The sequence below is a fragment of the Oncorhynchus keta genome, chromosome 28, assembly GCF_023373465.1.
Source record: "Oncorhynchus keta strain PuntledgeMale-10-30-2019 chromosome 28, Oket_V2, whole genome shotgun sequence".
Lineage (NCBI taxonomy): Eukaryota > Metazoa > Chordata > Actinopteri > Salmoniformes > Salmonidae > Oncorhynchus > Oncorhynchus keta.
The window spans coordinates 27,580,231-27,600,050 of record NC_068448.1 but is presented as its reverse complement, the minus strand read 5'-3'; the positions used below and the strand labels follow the sequence as shown (position 1 = coordinate 27,600,050).

The following is a 19,820-nucleotide window of genomic DNA, read 5'->3' as shown; positions in this document are numbered from 1 at the left end:
TTTCCTTTCAAATCAAGATGCATGTGAACAGTCAGAAAATTGTGCCATTGAGGTGCTAGTTGCTCAATCCATATAAAACAGCAGTGACATCAGTGTAATTCCACATGCTAAACATATCTAGACAAACTGTTTATAAAATCATAACACGAAACAATCAAGCTATACATATCCCAGCGAATACATGGTCCTTAAGACACACAAAAATAGAACAGCAGTTTAATGCGGCTCTACACACTGAGGATACAGAAATACTCTTACAAACATCTACCCTACAGACACACACCTATGCAACACTGAACAGACCACCACAACCAGCAAACATTTAGATAAATCTCCCTAACATACACACCTTACCATACTACACATTCCTCTAACTCGCTGTTTGTCAATCTACCCAGAGCACACAGTGATTAAAATCTATCAATACATACATGCCACTAGACACATTCTGAATCTCAGTGTTTGCATTGTTGTATCTGTGAATCATATATTGCTGTATCCTTGAATCATATATTGCTGTATCCTTGAATCATGTGGGATAGGGAAATGGCAGGCCGTGAAGAGCAAAGCCAAACACACTACAGCATCAAACATGCATAGTGATGTAATCACTCAGTAGAGAAGGGGAGCCCAATAGCAAGGGGAGAAAGGCAAGGAAGGTGGGGCTCTAGGCCCTGCGAGTTCAACTTTTTGTTAATTTGTCAGATCATGGCTACACTATCAAAATGAGATGCGTTTAAACATCCCAAAACAATTCAATTTCAAACTAGACCACAAGCCCAATTGTGTTATTTTTGGTGTTTAAACTTATCACTACTGAAAAATGTTTCCTCACTTTTGCTATCCAGCTAGCATCTTGCAGAGATTTCACAGCATTTAGCTAGCTCGTTACAAGATAATTGGCTGAGACTAAAACAGATGCACGAGTATGTTATATTTTGATAGAGGAAATAACGCTGATTTTAGCATTCTTAAGTGCTAAAATGTAAATGTTCAACTGAGAACAAAGTATGTGTTAGGCTTTAGGGACATCTGTGAGAATTGTAGTGCCCTCTAGTGGCTCTATGTAAAATCACTGCACAGACAATGCATTTATGAGAAGAAATCAGGGAGAGGACGATTGTAGAGGACTTACTCTGATCTGGTTCTTGAGCTGCTCGGCCTCCTGACGTAGCTGGTCTAGTTCGCTCATTTTCCTCTGCTAATGGGATGCTTCGCTCCACCGCCGGGACTCGTGCTGATCTGAGGCGCGAGAAAGAGGAGAGACAAGCTCAACACCCTGTTCACACGGTTTTTCCTATTAGTAATTAGTGTTACTTACCAGACCAGGGTTCAAACAGTATTTACAATCTGATAAAAATCCTAAAAGTACAAACCCAGCCCATCTGGCACTCCAGGCAGGCTCAAGCAAACGCCCTCTGAAACCAGGTCTGGTACACACAGGCAGCTAAATAAACAGCTGTTACGGGGTCCCTAACAAGTGAGCGTTCAAATCCCTGAGACGGGCTCAATACGCAATTCCCGAAATAGCAAGGACAAGCTCAGGGCACTAGGGTTGAATGTTCCAGACATAGAGACCATGTTATGGTCAGATGCTATTTCTAAATAGTAGACTATATTTTCAAGCTAATACCTTTGTGTTGTGAAAGAGAAGAAAATTAAGCTTCCTATCACATTTTCATGTAACGTCCAAGAACATACCTGTTGAGAAGAAAATTGGGCATTTGGACTCAGCATACACTAGCATCTATAAAATTCACAGTAAAGACAATTACTGCTCAGAATCACACATCATTCCCCCGAAAGATTCATAAAGTCACACAAAGTCACTGGGAATCACAGAATCCCAACCCAGAATCCCAACCCTAGAGAAACCAAGATGTGTCCTTGCCAGCAAGAAACGGTTACCTAGCAACAGGATTCTGCAGCTAGTTTGTGCTAAAGATCACCATTTCCAAAAACGATGCAGAATTTCTCTATCCCCCATCCCATCCCCTCTCGATAGACTGGCCAACTCGAGGCAAACATATGGTGGCCGGTAGCCATTCCTGGACAACGGAGGCAAAATTGAAATCCATTGGCGGAAATCCATTGAGTCTGCGAAAACATTGAGAACATACCCCTCCTTTGGCTTGCCAAACAGAGGGGGCTGGAGCGAGAAAAGAGAGAAGCCTGGTGGGTTCTGTGAGCTACTTCTAGCATAGAGGTGCTCAGGTAACAAGGACAAGCACTAGTTCAGCTCTCAGACACCCTGGCCCTGGTCAGTGGGCTCAGAATTCTCCTCCCAATGTCATTCCTGTAATCCTGGGACACAGTTGATTCAGCTCCTCCAACCAAATCCGGTTAAGACAAAACCTGCTGATGATCCTAAAAGCAGTGGCTATCCCGCTGACCCCAATCCTCTGTTGGACGGGCTTAGCCCTGACACTTTCACTGTCTGGAGACGAAACACAAACACAAAAATATAGGCTACTTAGTGTAGTGATAAATGCTACAGTACAAGTTGGAAGTTCTGCATATTGACAGTCTGGGTTGAAGTTCATTATTGGCTAAGCACCGATGCTACCTTCGATCACTATCCAACAATGCTCATCTGACATTTCTACCAACTGGTTCCACAAACCAAAAATAACCCAATATCAGCGTCAACCAGTTGCCATTGGTTTTTACAAGAACAATGTATTTTGTGTTAGTACATTAACAGGCTTCCTTCCAGCTTTACGATTTGTAGGTATGACCAAGACAGAGATAAAGGAATTCAGCCAATGAGGCAATTGATCTTAACATCTTCAATGTACATAGGTAATGCATATAGAACTAAGCATTTCTTTAAACTGGTTGGTGCAAACATTGGGGGGAAACCATTACATCCACCTTTGTCACTGATAACACAGTTAAAGACATTCCTTAGTCCAAGTATGTAGACTATAACAGTTTCCGAGTTTTGCAAAACATTCCAACCATCCTGTCTATTTTCCTTACCTCCCTTTCTCTCGGTCTTTTCTGTAAGGGTCGTGTGTCCTAAGAGCTTGGAGACCTTCTGAATGAAGTACCTTATCCTTCAAACACCTGAGCCATCGCAGCAGCTACCTGCCACCTGATTGGCTCACAGGCTAACTGGGTCTACTTCTAAGCAATGAGACTTAAACCCCTAATCATGTTGATAAAAATGTGTCATGATAATATTACTAACTCTCCTTGTCTTCTCCCTGACGAGAGCCAGTTAGAATGGCCTGTGTGTGGCCCTTCCCAGAACCAAAGCCGTATAGGCAGATCTGTATGTTATTTAAACTAAATACACTTACAAGAGAAAGTGGAAGTGAGTAGTAAGGTCTACTGTGAGTATTCTAAACTACAGGGTAGGGCTGGGCGATATGGCCAAAATATTATATCACAGTATTTTAAAAAATTACAAAATTGGCTGTATTTTATGTTTTTTAATATTAAAAGTTGTAAATGTGCTTTATGAGTAGTGTGTGACCCTAGGGTGGCAACACATACATTAAGTGATTTCAAAATGGGTCTTTCTCCATTATGATTCACACTGTTTATACTGTTCAATTCAATGTTTTATACTGTTCAATTCAACTTCACCCCCCCCCAAAAGTAATAATTTTCATACATTTCTGCATTTGAGATCATTTCCACACTGCCACGTAGGGCTGCACAATACAGGCAAGTAATATGGGCCTTATTTTTAAACCAAATGTTGCAATTCGACTTGCGATTTAGAGCAAAATACTTTTAACTATTGGAATCATGAGAATAGAATGTCTATTCTAATTATATAGTTAGAATATAATAGTGGGCACTTTCAATACAGTGGTGTTCGACATGACAACGAATGAAAATGCCAGGGAGGATTTATTGTGACAGGGTAGAAACTGTGTTGATAGGTGTTTCCTAGGGGACCCTATAATCTTTCGGTACATTGAATGTTCTCTCTTAACTACTTCTAGTAGCTAACATATGCTTTCTTTGCGTTTACCTCTAATTTAGAAGACACTGTCGCACAAACATGCTGATTTAGGTCTACACAATCACTGGTATTATTAGACTGTATGGCTAATTACGCTTGCGCTTATTCAGTACATATATTAGCTAGCTAGCAATTAGCATTAATGCCTAACAAGATTTAGGAACAACTTGCTAAGAAAATTCAAATTAGCTGTTTGCAGATGTAAGAAACACGGGCTAATAGTGTAATTAGAATGCCAGTAGAATTATATTAAGAAGCAGTGACAACTATCGTTTTCATCAACAGTGTTGCAAATGCATTGACCATGCAGACTGAACTCAAGTGTCTCCTGGTTGAAAAACTTCAAATGCGCTCCTTGAGTGACAGGGGGCGTGGCTAGGTCTGTGTGGAAAGAGAACTCAAGAAGCGAAGTAAACTATAAAAACGGACGTTACACACTGCGTATCACATATAGCAAACCTAACATTCATATACTGGTATAGAAGGTAAAGTAAAAACCCAAACCGGTCCATGCATCAATACCGGTTTATCGCAAAAAAACGGTATACAGCCCAGACCTACTACAAGGTGCCTTGAATAAGCTTAGGGATGTCGAAGATTTATTTATTGGGCCATATTAGATGTTGGTGGTGACAAAATAAGAGGTCCCATTACAATAGTCAGTTACATGAAGGAAAAAAGGGGACATTAATATGTTCAAATTGAGATGGAATTTGGTCAAACAGATGGCATTGAAGCCAACCATGGTGGCAGAAATATGAGTGGAGGGGGGCTCTGTAAATGGTGGCAGAAGTGCGATTTAGGGGCAGCTTGGGGAGTCTACATTGGTGATGTAAGTGTGATATTTATTTGTGGGGGAGCTCTGTGATGGCGGCAGAGGTGTGATTCAGAGGGCCTTTTTCTGTTCTGGTGGTGGGAGTGTGTTGAAACCGCTGGCAGGCCCACTGATAGTGTGTCTCAATGCTGCTGCCTTCTCTCTCAGCCTCTATTTTTAGAGAGGTGGTGGAGGAGGGAAGCAGACTTCACATTTTCCAGCCAGTTCTATTGGCTCCATCAAGCACAATGCAGTGACATAGGGAGAGGGAAGTGAAATTAGGGGGGGACCAGCACTTTAAAGGCATTTCTTCTTCCTATGAAGCAAATCAGCATTTACTACCTTATCAAGCCCTGATGCCACATTGTACTGCTATTTGGCTTAGGGAAGCCTAATAAATAGAGGCCGACCGATTCATCGGAATGGCCGATTAATTGGGGCCGATTTCAAGTTGTCATAACAATCTGAAATCTGTATTTTTTGACACAGATTAGGCCGGAGGGAAAAAAAGTTTTATTTAACTAGGCAAGTCAGTTAAGAACACGTTCTTATTTTCAATGATGGCCTAGGGACAGTGGGTTAACTGCCTTGTTCAGGGGCAGAACGACAGATTTTTAACTTGTCAGCTCCGGAATTCAATCTTTCAACCCTACAGTTCACTTGTCCAACACTAACCACCTGCACTCCACGAGGAGACTGCCTGTTACGCGAATGCAGTAAGAAGCCAAGGTGAGTTGCTAGCTAGCATTAAACTTTAAAAAAAATCAATCAATCAATCATAATCACAAGTTATAACTACACATGGTTGATGGTATTACTAGTTTATCTAGCATGGCCTGTGTTGCATATACTCGATGCAACGTAGGGGGATGGTTTAACAAAAGTGCATTTGCGAAAAAAACAATCGTTGCAAAATACTGTACCTAACCATAAACACCAATGCCTTTCTTAAAATCAATACACAGAAGTATATTTTTTTACCCTGCATATTTAGCTACAATAAATCCAGGTTAGCAGGCAAAATTAACCAGGTGAAATTGTGTCACTTCTCTTGCGTTCATTGCACGCATATATGCAACAGTTTGGGCAGCCTGGCTCATTGCGAACTAATTTGCCAGAATTTTACGTAATTATGTCATAACATTGAAGGTTGTGCAATGTAACATGAACATTTAGACTTAGGGATGCCACCCGTTAGATAAAATACAGAACGGTTCTGTATTTCACTGAAAGAAAACTTTTATCCCCCCCCCCCCACGAGATGATAGGTCATTAATATGCTCGAATCCGGAAACTAAGGCTTGTATTTCTGTGTGTTATGTTATAACTAAGTCTATGATTTGATAGAGCAGTCTGACTGAGCATTGATAGGCACCAGCAGGTTCGTAAGCATTCATTCAAACAGCACTTTAGTGCGTTTTGCCAGCAGCTCTTCGCTGTACTTCAAGCATTACGCTGTTTATATGACTTCAAGCCTATCAACTCCCAAGATTAGGGTGGTGTAACCGATGTGAAATGGCTAGCTAGTTAGCGGGGTGCGCGCTAATAGCGTTTCAAAGGTCACTCGCTCTGAGCCTTGGAGTAGTTGTTCCCCTTGCTCTGCAAGGACCGCGGATTTTGTGGAGTAATGGGTAACGATGCTTCGAGGGTGGCTGTTGTCAATGTGTTCCTGGTTCGAGCCCAGGTAGGAGCGAGGAGAGGGACGGAAGCTATACTGTTACACTGGCAATACTAGTGCGCCTATAAGAACATCCAATAGTCAAAAGGTTAATGAAATACAAATTGTATAGAGAAATAGTCCTATAAATACTATATTAACTACAACTTAAAAACCTCTTACTTTGGAATAATGAAGTGTCATGTTAAAAAGGAACCACCAGCTTTCATATGTTCTCATGTTCTGAGCAAGGAACTTAAACAACGTTAGCTTTCTTACATGGCACATATCGCACTTTGTTTTTGCATTATTTAAACCAAATTGAACAGGTTTCATTATGAGGCTAAATTGATTTTGATGTATTATATTAAGTTAAAATAAGTGTTCATTCAGTGTTGTAATTGGCATTATTACAAATAAAAGTAAAATATATATATTTTTTAAGAATCGTCCGATTAATCGGTATCGGCTTTTTTGGTGCTCCAATAATCAGTATCGGTGTTGAAAAGTAATATTCGGTCGACCTCTACTAATAAAATAATCATAGAAACTTTTGAGGAATTCCTTCATTTTCAAAAGCATCCAGTGTCAATTACTTGACATGCAATAACAGCTATAGATTTGATCAGAATAAAAGTGGATAAGATAGTCATTACTAAGCCACCTTTCCAATCATATTATAGGTTCTGAGACAAAGCAGTCAAATCACTTCTCTAAGCACCCAATTTCTCCTACCCCCAGTATGTACGCAAATGTTATTCACATAAAAAATACATTAAAACAGACCGGCTTGATTCAAAATGGAAATATACTGATCAAAAATATAAACAACCATTTCAATGATTTTACTGAGTTACAGTTCATATAAGGAAATCAGTCAATTTAAATAAAGTCATTAGGCCCTAATCTATGGATTTCACATGACTGGGTAGGGGTGCAGCCATGGGTGGGAGTGGGTGACCATAGGTCCAACCAATGGGGAGCCAGGCCCAGCCAATCAAAATGTGTTTTTCGCAACAAAGGGGCGTTATTACACAGACATATTCCTCAGTTTCATCAGTTGTCCAGGTGGCTGGTCTCAGACAATTCCGCAGGTAAAGAAGATGGATGTGGAGCTCCTGGGCTGGTGTGGTTACACGTGGTCTGCGGTTGTGAGGCCGGTTGGCCATATTACCAAATTCTCTAAAACGACGTTGGAGGAAGCTTATGGTAGAATAATGTACATTCAATTCCCTGGTGGACATTCCTGCAATCAGAAAGACAATTGCACACTCCCTAAAAACAGTTTTGGCATTGTGTTGAGAGACAAAACTGCACATTTTAGAATGGCATTTTATTGTCCCCAGCAAAATGGTCATACTGTTTAATCAACTTCTTGATATGCCACACCTGTCAGGTAGAAGTATTCTTAGCAAAAGAGAAATGCTCACTAACAGGGATGTAAGCAAATTTGTACAAAAATTTGAGCGAAATAAGCTTTGTGCGTATGGAAAACTTCTGGGATCTCATTAAACACAGGCCCAACACGTTGCGTTTATATTTTTGTCTATTATAGATAACGGCCAAATCATAATTGGGCTGTTGTGGTGTAAAGAAGAGGGAAGCTCCTCCCCATGGCATGAGGAAGGGGACTGAGGAAGGCTGGGTGGGTATTTAGGGAGACGTTCTTGTGCACAGGAGAATAGAGGAGAGGGAGGAGAGGCGGAGGGAGGACAGAGCCAGATTAGCCTAATGAGATTTAACAAGCAGAGGACGATTGGGAGGAAACCTGCTAATTAACCCCTTGGTGAAGAGTAACAGGGTGTGGTAACCTTCACAACATTAAGAACCCAGCGGAGCAGGCGCACAGACCCAATCACCTTGCCACTACTGCTGGGAGCCTTAAGGTTGCAGCCTGAGAGATCGGTGCTATACACACTTACAGTTGAAGTCACTTAGGTTGGGGTTATTAAAACATGTTTGTCAAAAACTCCACAAATATCTTGTTAACCTCTTCCTTCTACCCCCTAATTTTTCGAACATTCTGTTAAAAATCGCGCAACATTTCAGCGCCCTGCTACTCATGCCAGGAATATAGTATATGCATATGATTAGTATGTGTGGATAGAAAACACTCAGACGTTTATAAAACTGGTTAAATCACGGCTGTGACTATACCAGAACGTGAGTTATCGAATAGCACAGGAAAACCTGATCACTGAAAATGGAAATAAATATCCTTGCGCTACTTCCAGGAATTGTTCAAAGTGAACCGAATTACATGAGACCGAGCTTTCAGCGCCTACAGCTTCCACACGTTGTCTAGAGTCTTGTCATTTGATTCAGCTTTGATTCTTGGTCTAACCGGTTCAAGGGAACTCCTTCCCTCCGGTCTCCGACCGGATGTTTTGGTCGAGCTCTCTCCGGACATGTTTTTTCCAGACGACACCTATAGAATTTACATCGCCTCCTGATTAATTTTATCGCTTATTAACGTGTACTAATACCTAAAGTTGCATTACAAAAGTATTTCGAAGTGTTTTGTGAAAGTTTATCGTCGACTTTTTGAATTTTAAAAAATGACGTTACGTTATGAAACGCTATTTTTTTCCGTTTATCACACAGTCTACATAGAACGATATCTAGGCTATATATGGACCGATTTAATCGAAAAAAAGACCCAATAGTGATTATGGGACATCTAGGAGTGCCAACAAAGAAGATGGTCAAAGGTAATGAATGTTTTATATTTTGTGCGGTTTGTGTAGCGCCAAATATGCTAATTATTTTGTTTACGTCCCCTGCGGGTCTTTTGTGGTGTTACATGCTATCAGATAATAGCTTCTCATGCTTCCGCCGAAAAGCATTTTAAAAATCTGACTTGTTGCCTGGATTCACAACGAGTGTAGCTTTAATTCAATACCCTGCATGTGTATTTTAATGAACGTTTGAGTTTTAACTAATACTATTAGCATTTAGCGTAGTGCATTTGCATTTCCAGAGCTCTAGATGGGACGCCTGCATGCCAGGTAGGAGCAAGAGGTTAACAAACTATAGTTTTGGCAAGTTGGTTAGGACATCTACCCTGTGCATGACAATACATTTTTCACAGACAGATTCATTCATTCATTTAACTCACTCTATCACAACTTCAGTGGGTCAGAAGTCTACATACACTAAGTTGACAGTGCCTTTAAACAGCTTGGAAAATTCCAGAAAATGTCATGGATTTAGACGCTTTGATAGGCTAATTTACGCCAATTGGAGGTGTTCCTGTGGATGAATTTCAAGGTCTACCTTCAAACTCAGTGACTCTTTGCTTGACATCATGGGAAAATCATAAGAAATCAGCCAAGACCTTAGAAAATAAATTGTAGATCTCCACAAGACTGGTTCATCCTTGGGAGCAATTTCCAAATGCCTGAAGGTACCACGTTCATCTGTACAAACAATAGTACGCAAGTATAAACACCATAGGACCACACAGCCATCATACCGCTCAGGAAGGAGACGTGTTCCGTCTCCTAGAGATGAACGTACTATGGTGCGAAAAGTGCAAATCAATCCCAGCACAGCAAAGGACCTTGTGAAGATGCTGGAGGAAACATACAAAAGTATCTATATCCACAGTACAACGAGTCCTATATCGACATAACCTGAAAGGCTGCGCAGCAAGGAAGAAGCCACTGCTCCAAAACCACCATAAAACACCAGACTACGGTTTCAAATCAAATCAAAATTATTTGTCACATACACATGGTTAGCAGATGTTAAAGCGAGTGTAGCGAAATGCTTGTGCTTCTAGTTCCGACAATGCAGTAATAACCAACGAGTAATCTAACCTAACAATCCCCAAACTACTACCTTATACACACACACACACACACACACACACACACACACACACACACACACACACGTGTAAAGGGATAAAGAATATGTACATAGAGATATATGAATGAGTGATGGTACAGAATGGCATAGGCAAGATGCAGTAGATGGTATCAAGTACAGTATATACATATGAGATGAGTAATGTAGGGTATGTAGACGAAGTGGCATAGTTTAAAGTGGCTAGTAATACATGTATTACATAAAGATGCAGTAGATGATATAGGGTACAGTATATACATATACATATGAGATGGGTAATGTAGGGTATGTAAACATTATATTAAGTAGCATTGTTTAAAGTGGCTGGTGATATATTTTACATCAATTTCCATTTGCAACTGCACATGGGGACAAAGATGGTACTTTTTGGAGAAATGTCCTCTGGTCTTATTAAACAAAAATAGAACTGTTTGGCCATAATGACCATCGTTATGTTTGGAGGAAAAGGGGGGAGGCTTGCAAGCCAAAGAACACCATCCCAACCGTGAAGTGACCATCCCAACCAAGTGACCAAATACACTGACTTTTTAAAGCAAAACTACTTCTTATGGTAAACCGGAATAATCTAAATATTACAGCCACACTGGAAGTCACGAGTCATGAAGGCAGTCAAATTCCATGTGACCGTTTAGTCATAGTCAAGGTAATTAGGCTTCTCCAAGCTCTGATGTTGCTGCTGGTCAATAGTAGCCTACCAAACTTGCTAAATGCCTGGTACTCGGCACTCTATTGTCCCTCTAATAATTCAGACATCAATGCAAATGTACTAGAAAGTCTAAATCAAAACACTTCACGAGAAGGGCCTCCCTAGTGGCGCAGCGGTCTAAGACACTGCATCGCAGTGCTACTAGAGATCCTCGTTCGAGTCCAGGCTCTGTCGCAGCCCATGGTGCAGCGCACAATTGGCCCAGCGTCATCCGGGTTAGGGGAGGGTTTGGCCGGCCGGGATGTCCTTGTCCAATCTCGCACTAGCGACTCCTGTGGCGGGCCAGGCGCATGCACGTTGACACGATCGCCAGGTGTACGGCGTTTCCTCCGACACATTGGCGTGGCTGGCTTCCGGGCTTAGCGAGCATTTTGTCAAGAAGCAGTGCAGCTTGACTGGGTCGTGTTTCGGAGGACGCGCGACTCTCGACCTTCGCCCAATAGTTTTAAGCTAAACGTTCTGATCTATTGCGTAAAACCTGTTTTTTTATGCTTGTGGTTGTATTAATTTGGGATCGATTGCACCCCACAACTCTCCAAGTCTATGTTTGGAATATTTATTTCTTGCACAGAATAAGTCGACGTTTGTACTATGGGGGATAGTAGATTGAGATATGCTAGAGCTTTTGCTGTTTGTTTAGCCTACTCATCTCGTTGGTTGATAACTAAATGTGGACAGTTTTTCAATATGCACCTTCGGAATTGAATAAGGACACGCGCAGTTGCATCCCTGATGTGTCAGTCTTCCCTTGTAGCCTGTGAGAAAGACCCGATCATGTGATGGAGAGGCCAATTTTTGTGGAACTAAAATTACAATAATAACTCGTAAGCATATAGTAGTATTCTTCATACTAAATTAACTAGTGTAGCCCACAGCCATTTGGCATAGCCACATCAGGACAACTTATTTTCTTCAGAAATAGACTACATTTTCTTCATACCATGTTTCTTTAGGCCTGTCTAAAATAAAGGATTTATTGTGAAGGTGTAGGCTAAATTACATGGATTTATTAAACTTTTTGCATGGAAGCCAGGAGATGCTAAATGTGTTTGTTAATTAACAGTTAACTAGCGTGAGAATGAGAGATATTCGCTTGACAATCGCCGGCTGACAAAAGTTTGTGACCGCCACATCCCTAGTTGCGTCCATTCCGGTAGACTACACAACTCTGTAAAAAATAATAGCAATTCTACAGCACACTTGGTAACAATGACCCAGCGAGTTACGTTGGTTGTAACTCAACTAATAAAGCCTGCGAATTGATATTGCGGATGCCATTTTACAAGCACCTGACCGCTGAAGGTGCCGCGCAGATATACGAATAGCCTACTAGAAACAGGGATCGACCTACCTCTCGTTGGCGCGAGTAGCTATGTCTCCCGCACTGTGCACACAGTTATGACAGTCCTACGCAGTTACATGCATAAAAGTTCGATAGGCTACTGAACTGAAGGAGAGGACGCATCAACTCAGTCACAACAGATAAGTTATTTTCTGATTAAAACAATAACACGAAAAAAACATTACGTTTTAAAATCTGTTTCTGACCATACATGCTTTATTTGGAACATTTGAACTGGGGACCAATGCGTCAGTGAATCGTCACATCTCTAAGACCATTTACTCAATTGCAGTTCTTAATTTTTACATGAAGTGGATGAAGTTAGAAATAATTTTACAAGCAGAAGGGCACTGTCAGGAGAAGCTTCCTTTCCAAAAGTTCCAAGGAGACAATTTGTCTAAGACCGTGGGGGGGGAGAAGAATCACCAAACCTGTGCTATATTTATTAGGTATATCATAGGTGATTTTCAAAGATGCATTATCATGCTTTACATGCTCAAAACATTATGGCAATAGTTACCCAAAATTCCATAATCGTCACAGCCCTACTAGTCACAAGCTGCTACTGTTCTAGAATTGGGATCCTTTGCTTTAATCTTTTGACCTGAGAACTACAACAAACAGTAGCTACATGGAATGGAAGTTTTGTTCTGATTAAAATCATTGTGGGAAATGACTTGCTCAATCGAGGCATTCAGCCATGGCATTCATAGCTAAATAAAATGTTACAATTCAAAACAGTCTTTTTTTGGGGGTTAGTTAGCTAACTTCAGCATAACTGGTTACCTATAAATTAAGTTTTAGCTGTCATCTAAATAAACAGGGTGTGTGGTGCTTAAAAGAGATGCGTGGTGCTTAAAAGGTAACTGTAATTAACACATTAACCCATGACAGTCCTTATTGCTGTTATACAGATCAGAAAACTCATGTTCTCTAAATCTAGGAAATGTCTCTGAAAACGTTGACGGTGGCCTGTGTATGTTTCACCACTGGTATGCTTGATACCATGGACACTTCACATGAGGCTCTGACAAAAAAAAAAACATATTTTATGAAATAATGATGACTTCCCTGACTATCAATCTACCCACATAATCTAATGATACCATCAGCTACATTGGTGTGAAATTGGGGCAGCATTTGAAAACAGAAAAGGTGTGGTTTAGGAAATCTTAATGTTGAACTATCTGCAAGGCTGAGATTTGGTCACTGTGTGAGAGTTAAATCCTGCCTCTCACCAAACTGTGCCATGTATCAAGTATTAACCATGAGGCCCTGTTGAAGCAGCAGGGGGTGAGGAGGGGGGTTGGTCTTAATAATTAAAGACCCCTTCCCAGCTGCCCCACTCCCCTGCATGATGTGGCGTTACTCCTTCCTGCCTGGCTGATCTTAGACTTCACACCGTCGCATTACTATTCCCTGGGCGCTATTTACCTCATGACCAGATTTGCTCATTTCTAAAAGCGAGAGGAGTAGTGGACGGATCTTCCTTCCATGATGCTTCACAGTCTGCATGTCAGTACTTCAGCCATTTATTTGGTGTATGTCAGCACACTCCCCCTACACCAGGAAGTGCAGCGTGGAGCCTCTGAACGGGCGTTTCCTCTCAAAGGGTGTTTCCTTTGCTGCTGGTCTCTCTCCCTCTGTCGAAACACCCAGCGGAAGTGGCGACAGAGCATCCTCCCAAAACACTATTTCAATCACCCTCTCCCTTCGGGTAATACACCAGACAGGTGACAAATACCATCTGACCGGTCTGCAAGCAAAACTCCAGTGTTTGACCATGGTCGGATGCTCGGTCCCTGTTCTGTTGTGTGCCACAGCCCCAAAGGCTACTGCTTGCCTGAGCAGCAAGAGTTGCTGTGGATGGTGAGCTCAGCTGAGGCTGCTGCAGCACACGTAGATTGACACACTAGTCCTCAGTCAGATTATTCCACATTTAGCCTATTCCATACTCAAAACAATCATTCAACACTAGCTCAGTGTGACCTGAAATGATCATCACCGTAAGTACGCTAGAAAATATTTAATATGGGCCCTCAGATCCACAAAAAGTTCTGCAGCTGCACAATTGAGAGCATCTTGACTGGCTGAGTCACCTCTTCGTATGGTAACTACTTGGCATCGGACCGCAAAGCGCTACAGCCAATTAAATCACTGGGGCTGAGCTACCTGCCATCCAGGACCTCTATACCAGGAAGGCCCTAACAATTGTCAAAGACTCCAGCCACCCAAGTCACAGACTTCTCTCTGCTTCTGCATGGCAAGTGGTGGACCATGTCTGGAACCAACAGGACCCTGAACAGGTTCTACCCCCAAGCCATAAGACTGACAAATAGTTAATCCGCATTGACCCCCTTTTGCGCCAACACTTTTGACTCATCACATACGCTGCCGATACTGCTTATTATGTATCATGTTGTCTAGTTGCAAATGTATTAGAAATAAACAATAACAAAACTACTTTATTTACATAACTATTCAGATATTTTGCCATGACTCAAAATTGAGCTCAAGTGCATCCTATTTTCATTGATCATCTTTCAGATGTTTCTACCAATTCATTGGCGTTCACCTGTGGTAAATTCCATTGAATGAACATGATTTAGAAAGGCACACACACCTGTCTATATAAGGTCCCACAGTTGAAAGTGCATGTCAGAGCAAAAACCAAGCCATGACGTCGAAGGAATTGTCCATAGAGCGCCGAGACATGATTGTGTCGAGGCATAGATCTGGGGAAGGATACCCAAAAATGTCTGCAGCATTGAAAGTCCAAGAACATAGTGTCCTCCATCATTCATAAATAGAAGTTTAGAACCACCAAGAATATTCCTAGAGCTGGCCGCTCGGCCAAACTGAGCAATCTGGGGGAGAAAGGCCTGATTCGGGAGGTGACCAAAGACTCGATGGTCACTCTGACAGAGCTATAGAGTTCCTCTGTGGAAATGGGATAACCTTCCAGAAGGACAACTTCCTCTGTAGCACTCCAATTAGGTCTTTATGGTAGAGTGGCACATGACGGAACCCACTCCTAAGTAAAAAAGCATGACAGCCCGGTTGGAGTTTGCCAAAAGGCACCAAGAGACTCTCAGCGCATGAGAAACTAGATTCTCTGGTCTGGTGAAAACAAGATTGAACTCTGACCTGAATGCAAAGCATCACGTCTGGAGCAAACCTGGCATTATCCCTACGGTGAAGTATAGTGGTGGCAGCATCATGCTCTGGGTAGATTTTTCAGTGGCAGGGACTGGGAGACTTGTCAGGATCGATGGAAAGATGAATGGATCAAAGTACAGAGAGGTCATTAATGAAAACCTTCTCCAGAGCACTCAGTATCTCAGACTGGGGTGAAGGTTCACCTTCCAACAGGTCAACGACCCTTAGCACACAGCCAAGACAATGCAGGGGTGGCTTCTCTGAAATGTCCTTGAGTGACCCAGCCAGAGCCCGATCGAACATCTCTGGAGAGACCTGAAAACAGCTGTGCAGCGACGCTCCCCATCCAACCTGACAGATTGAGAGGATATGCAGAGGGAAAAAAATGGGAGAAACTCCCAAATACAGGTGTGCTAAGCTTGTAGTCATCCCCAAGAAGACTCGAGGCTGTAATTGTTGTCAAAGGTGCTTCAAAGTACTGTGTAAAGGGTCTGAATACTTATGTAATTGTGATATTTCTGGGGGATTTGTATACATTTGCAAAAGAAATCTAAAAACCTGTTTCTGCTTTGTCATTATGTGGTAGTGTGTAAATGGATAAGGGGGAAACATTTTTTTATCAATTTTAGAATAAGGCTGTAATGTAACAAACTGTGGGGGGAAAATAAGGGGCCTGAATACTTTCCGAATGCACTGTATATATGTGCACATCTACCTCAATTACCTTGTACCCCTGCCCCGACAAGGCACCCTGTGTATATAGCCAAGTTATCGTTACAAATTGTGTATTTATTCCTTGTGTTATTATTTCTCTGCATTGTTGCATGTGTAGGCCCCTTCAGTAAGCCTACACCTGTTGTTGATAAAGTATGTGACAAATAAAATGTGATTTGAAGTTCTTTTTCTATTGAACTACCAGACTGAAGGAGTATCTGATATGTACCAATATGTTATTATCATATAAACCACAAATTCAAAGCCAATCAAATAGGCTAGTTTATGAATAGAGGGGGAGAGAAAATCTGAGTAATATGGAGAAACACCCTTGAGCAAATCTCAGTAAGAATAGCTGTCTCATGAAAACACCTTCCAAACCCATTTGTCCAACATAGTTCTTAACCTAGATTACAGTACATAACATTTTGAAACAAATCTGTGGTTAACTAGTCTCCCTAAACCAGCTGCTTGAGACAAACCACATTCTTCATTCCACTAGCCTACTTCCATAAACCCCTGGCTACTTGGACAGTACCGAGCACAAAAAGTCAAGACATCAGTCTTTCGGACATCAGTCTTTCATGAGGACAAGGAACTGAAAATATGGAGGAACAGCCAAACAAATGCTATCGCTCTTCTCCATACTGTAGCACAAACCTGAACTGGGCTTCCATACCGCACTCTTCCCCACTGGCTTGCTTCTCAAATGGAGTTCCAGGTTGCTGTGATGTGAATATCCCCCACCAGTTCTCCCCTTAATTCTCCACCTCTCCTCCAGGACTGAGACAATCCTACCCCTTCTACTGACTCCCCTTAAGGAGCAGTGATGAACTCAGGCACTCCCTTCTACCAGCCCCCCTTATGAGGGTTCATGGGGTGGCTTTCCAAAGGCCTGCCCCGTCACTGGGATGAAGGCCTACTGGGTGCAGAGTAGACGGGCAGCTGGACAGTGTGCGGCCAGTGTCTGAACAGGGGGCTAAGTGCTGCGAGGAAGTCATGCATGCGAAGGGAGCTGAAACACAAGGTCACAAAAAGGTCCGGGACAAGGGGGCTGATGGGGAAAGGCAGGAATCACTCCGAGCAATTTCTTAAAAGCCTCGGCCACACTCACTCCGGCTCTCAGGCCCTCTCTTTGCCAAATGGAGTCCAGCAGTAGCATTAAGGAAAAGAGAGCAAGCGAGCACGAGAGACAGAAAGCGTTTCCACACGCTCATGGAATGGCCAACCAAATCACAACCCTCAGTAAGTATCGCTGATAAATTTTTTTACACTTCTACAGTGTTACTTTCATCTGCTGTTGTACAACATGATGTAAAACACAGTAAAATTAACATTTACTGCAATGGGCCTTCAAAGAATCATGGAAGAGTCCACATGTGTCAAGCTTCCTTTGAAAAAGGTATGACTGAAGAATGAAGCAGGTGTTAAACATGGGCTTTGCGACAGAAAGCAGCAGTTGACTAATCCATAGTCAATGCTTTGATTAAAATCAGTAGACCTAGATCCATATATAACATCAAAGCTTGGACCGAGACAGAAGCTATTTATCAATCTCAAGACCAGACACAGCCATCACTAACACAGAGGCTGCTGCCTACATAGTCGTGGCCAAAAGTTCTGAGAATGACAAATATTAATTTTTAAAGCCACAAAGAACTTGGTCAACCCCCAAGAGGCGGGTGGACAAACAAAAACCCACAAATTCTGACAAACTCCAAGCATTGATTATGCAAAAATGGGCTGCCATCAGTCAGGTTGTGGCCCAGGAGTTAATTGACAGCATGCCAGGGCAGATTGCAGAGGTCTTGAAAAAGAAGTGTCAACACCGCAAATACTGACTCTTTGCATCAACTTCATGTAATTGTCAATAAAAGCCTTTGACACTTATGAAACGCTTGTAATTCTACTCAGTATTCCATAGTAACATCTGACATTGACAAGCTTCTTTTGTTGGCACTCCAATATGTCCCATAAACATCACAATTGGTCCTTTTGTTCGATTAATTCCGTCCATTTATATCCAAAATGTCAATTTGGCGCGTTTGATCCAGAAAAAAAAAACTTCCAATTTGTAAATACAAAATATCTCAAAAGTTATTTTCTGTAAACTTTGCCAAAACATTTCAAACTACTTTTGTAATACAACTTTAGGTGTTTTTAAACGTTAGTATATCGATCAAATTGAAGACGGGTCTATCTGTGTTCAATACAGGAAGACAAACCAACGCTACTTTTCAAGTCTTGCGCAACTCTCAGTGTTACACAGTTCCTAGATGGCCGTACTTCTTCATTGTACAAAGGAACAACCTCAACCAAATTCCAAAGACTGGTGACATCCAGTGGAAGCGGTAGGAACTGAAAACAAGTGCCTAAGAAATATTATTTCCCGATGAGACCTCACTGAACAGACAGAGACCTCCCCCCTAAAAAAATTCTGAATGGTTAGTCCTCTGGGTTTTGCCTGCTACATAAGTTCTGTTATACTCACAGACATGATTTAAACAGTTGTAGAAACGTCAGAGTGTTTTCTATCCAAATCTACAAATAATATGCATATCTTATATTCTTGGCATAAGCAGCAGGAAGTTGAAATTGGGCACGCTATTTATCCAAAAGTGAAAATGCTGCCCCCTATACCTTAAGAAGTTATGGAATATTCCAAGAGAGAGACATGTAGGCTAGCCAAGAAAAATGCTAGGGATATTTTTGTACGATCAACAGCAGCCAGCATATTGCTGGCATGTTCACTATAGAAGGTTAACTTTTGTAAATCACTTTCCCTAATATAAATACAAACAGCATAACATTTATGTGTAGTTTCCAACCAACTGTAGGTAAATGTTGAACTGGAAAGCCAAAATGCGCAGAAAAGTTACGAGATCCACAGGTTTAGTTGGCCCACTGGTCCGGGGCACAGATGAAAGCAGGTTCACACTGAGCACATGTGACAGAAGTGACAGTCTGGAGACGCCGTGGAGAACGTTCTGCTGCCTGCAACATCCTCCAGCATGACCAGTTTGGCTGTTGGTCAGTCATGGTGTGGGGTGGCATTTCTTTGGGGGGCCGCACAGCCCTCCATGTGCTCGCCAGAGGTAGCCTGACTGCCATTAGTTACTGAGATGAGATCCTCAGACCCCTTGTGAGACCATATGCTGGTGCGGTTGGCCCTGGGTTCCTCCTAATGCAAGACAATGCTAGACCTCATGTGGCTGGAGTGTGTCAGCAGTTCCTGCAGGAGGAAGGCATTGATGCTATGGACTGGCACACTTCCCCGTTCCCCAGACCTGAATCCAATTGAGCACATCCTGTCTCGCTCCATCCACCAACGCCACGTTGCACCAGACTGTCCAGGAGTTGGCGGATGCTTTAGTCCAGGTCTGGGAGGAGATCCCTCAGGAGACCATCCGCCACCTCATCAGGAGCATGCCCAGGCGTTGTAGGGAGGTCATACAGGCACGTGGAGGCCACACACTACTGAGCCTCATTTTGACTTATTTTGAGGACATTACATCAAAGTTGGATCAGCCTGTAGTGTGGTTTTCCACTTTCATTTTGAGTGAGACTCCAAATCCA

The 19,820-nt window shown here is 42.1% G+C and overlaps 1 protein-coding gene across 3 annotated transcripts in view; it reads right to left on the bottom strand.

Annotated features, from left to right (window-relative positions):
- LOC118360933 (guanine nucleotide-binding protein G(I)/G(S)/G(T) subunit beta-1) overlaps positions 1 to 19,820 on the bottom strand; it is a 47,249-nt gene that overhangs the window by 14,095 nt on the left and 13,334 nt on the right. For 2 of the 3 annotated variants that reach the window (XM_035740509.2, XM_035740510.2), the window contains exon 2: positions 1,136 to 1,242. In XM_035740509.2, coding sequence (XP_035596402.2) covers positions 1,136 to 1,192 — 57 coding nt within the window. In that variant the 5' untranslated portion in view covers positions 1,193 to 1,242. Of the gene's footprint in view, positions 1 to 1,135; positions 1,243 to 2,982; positions 3,005 to 19,820 lie in introns of those variants that run through there. The other variant, XM_035740511.2, reaches the window with a different exon arrangement.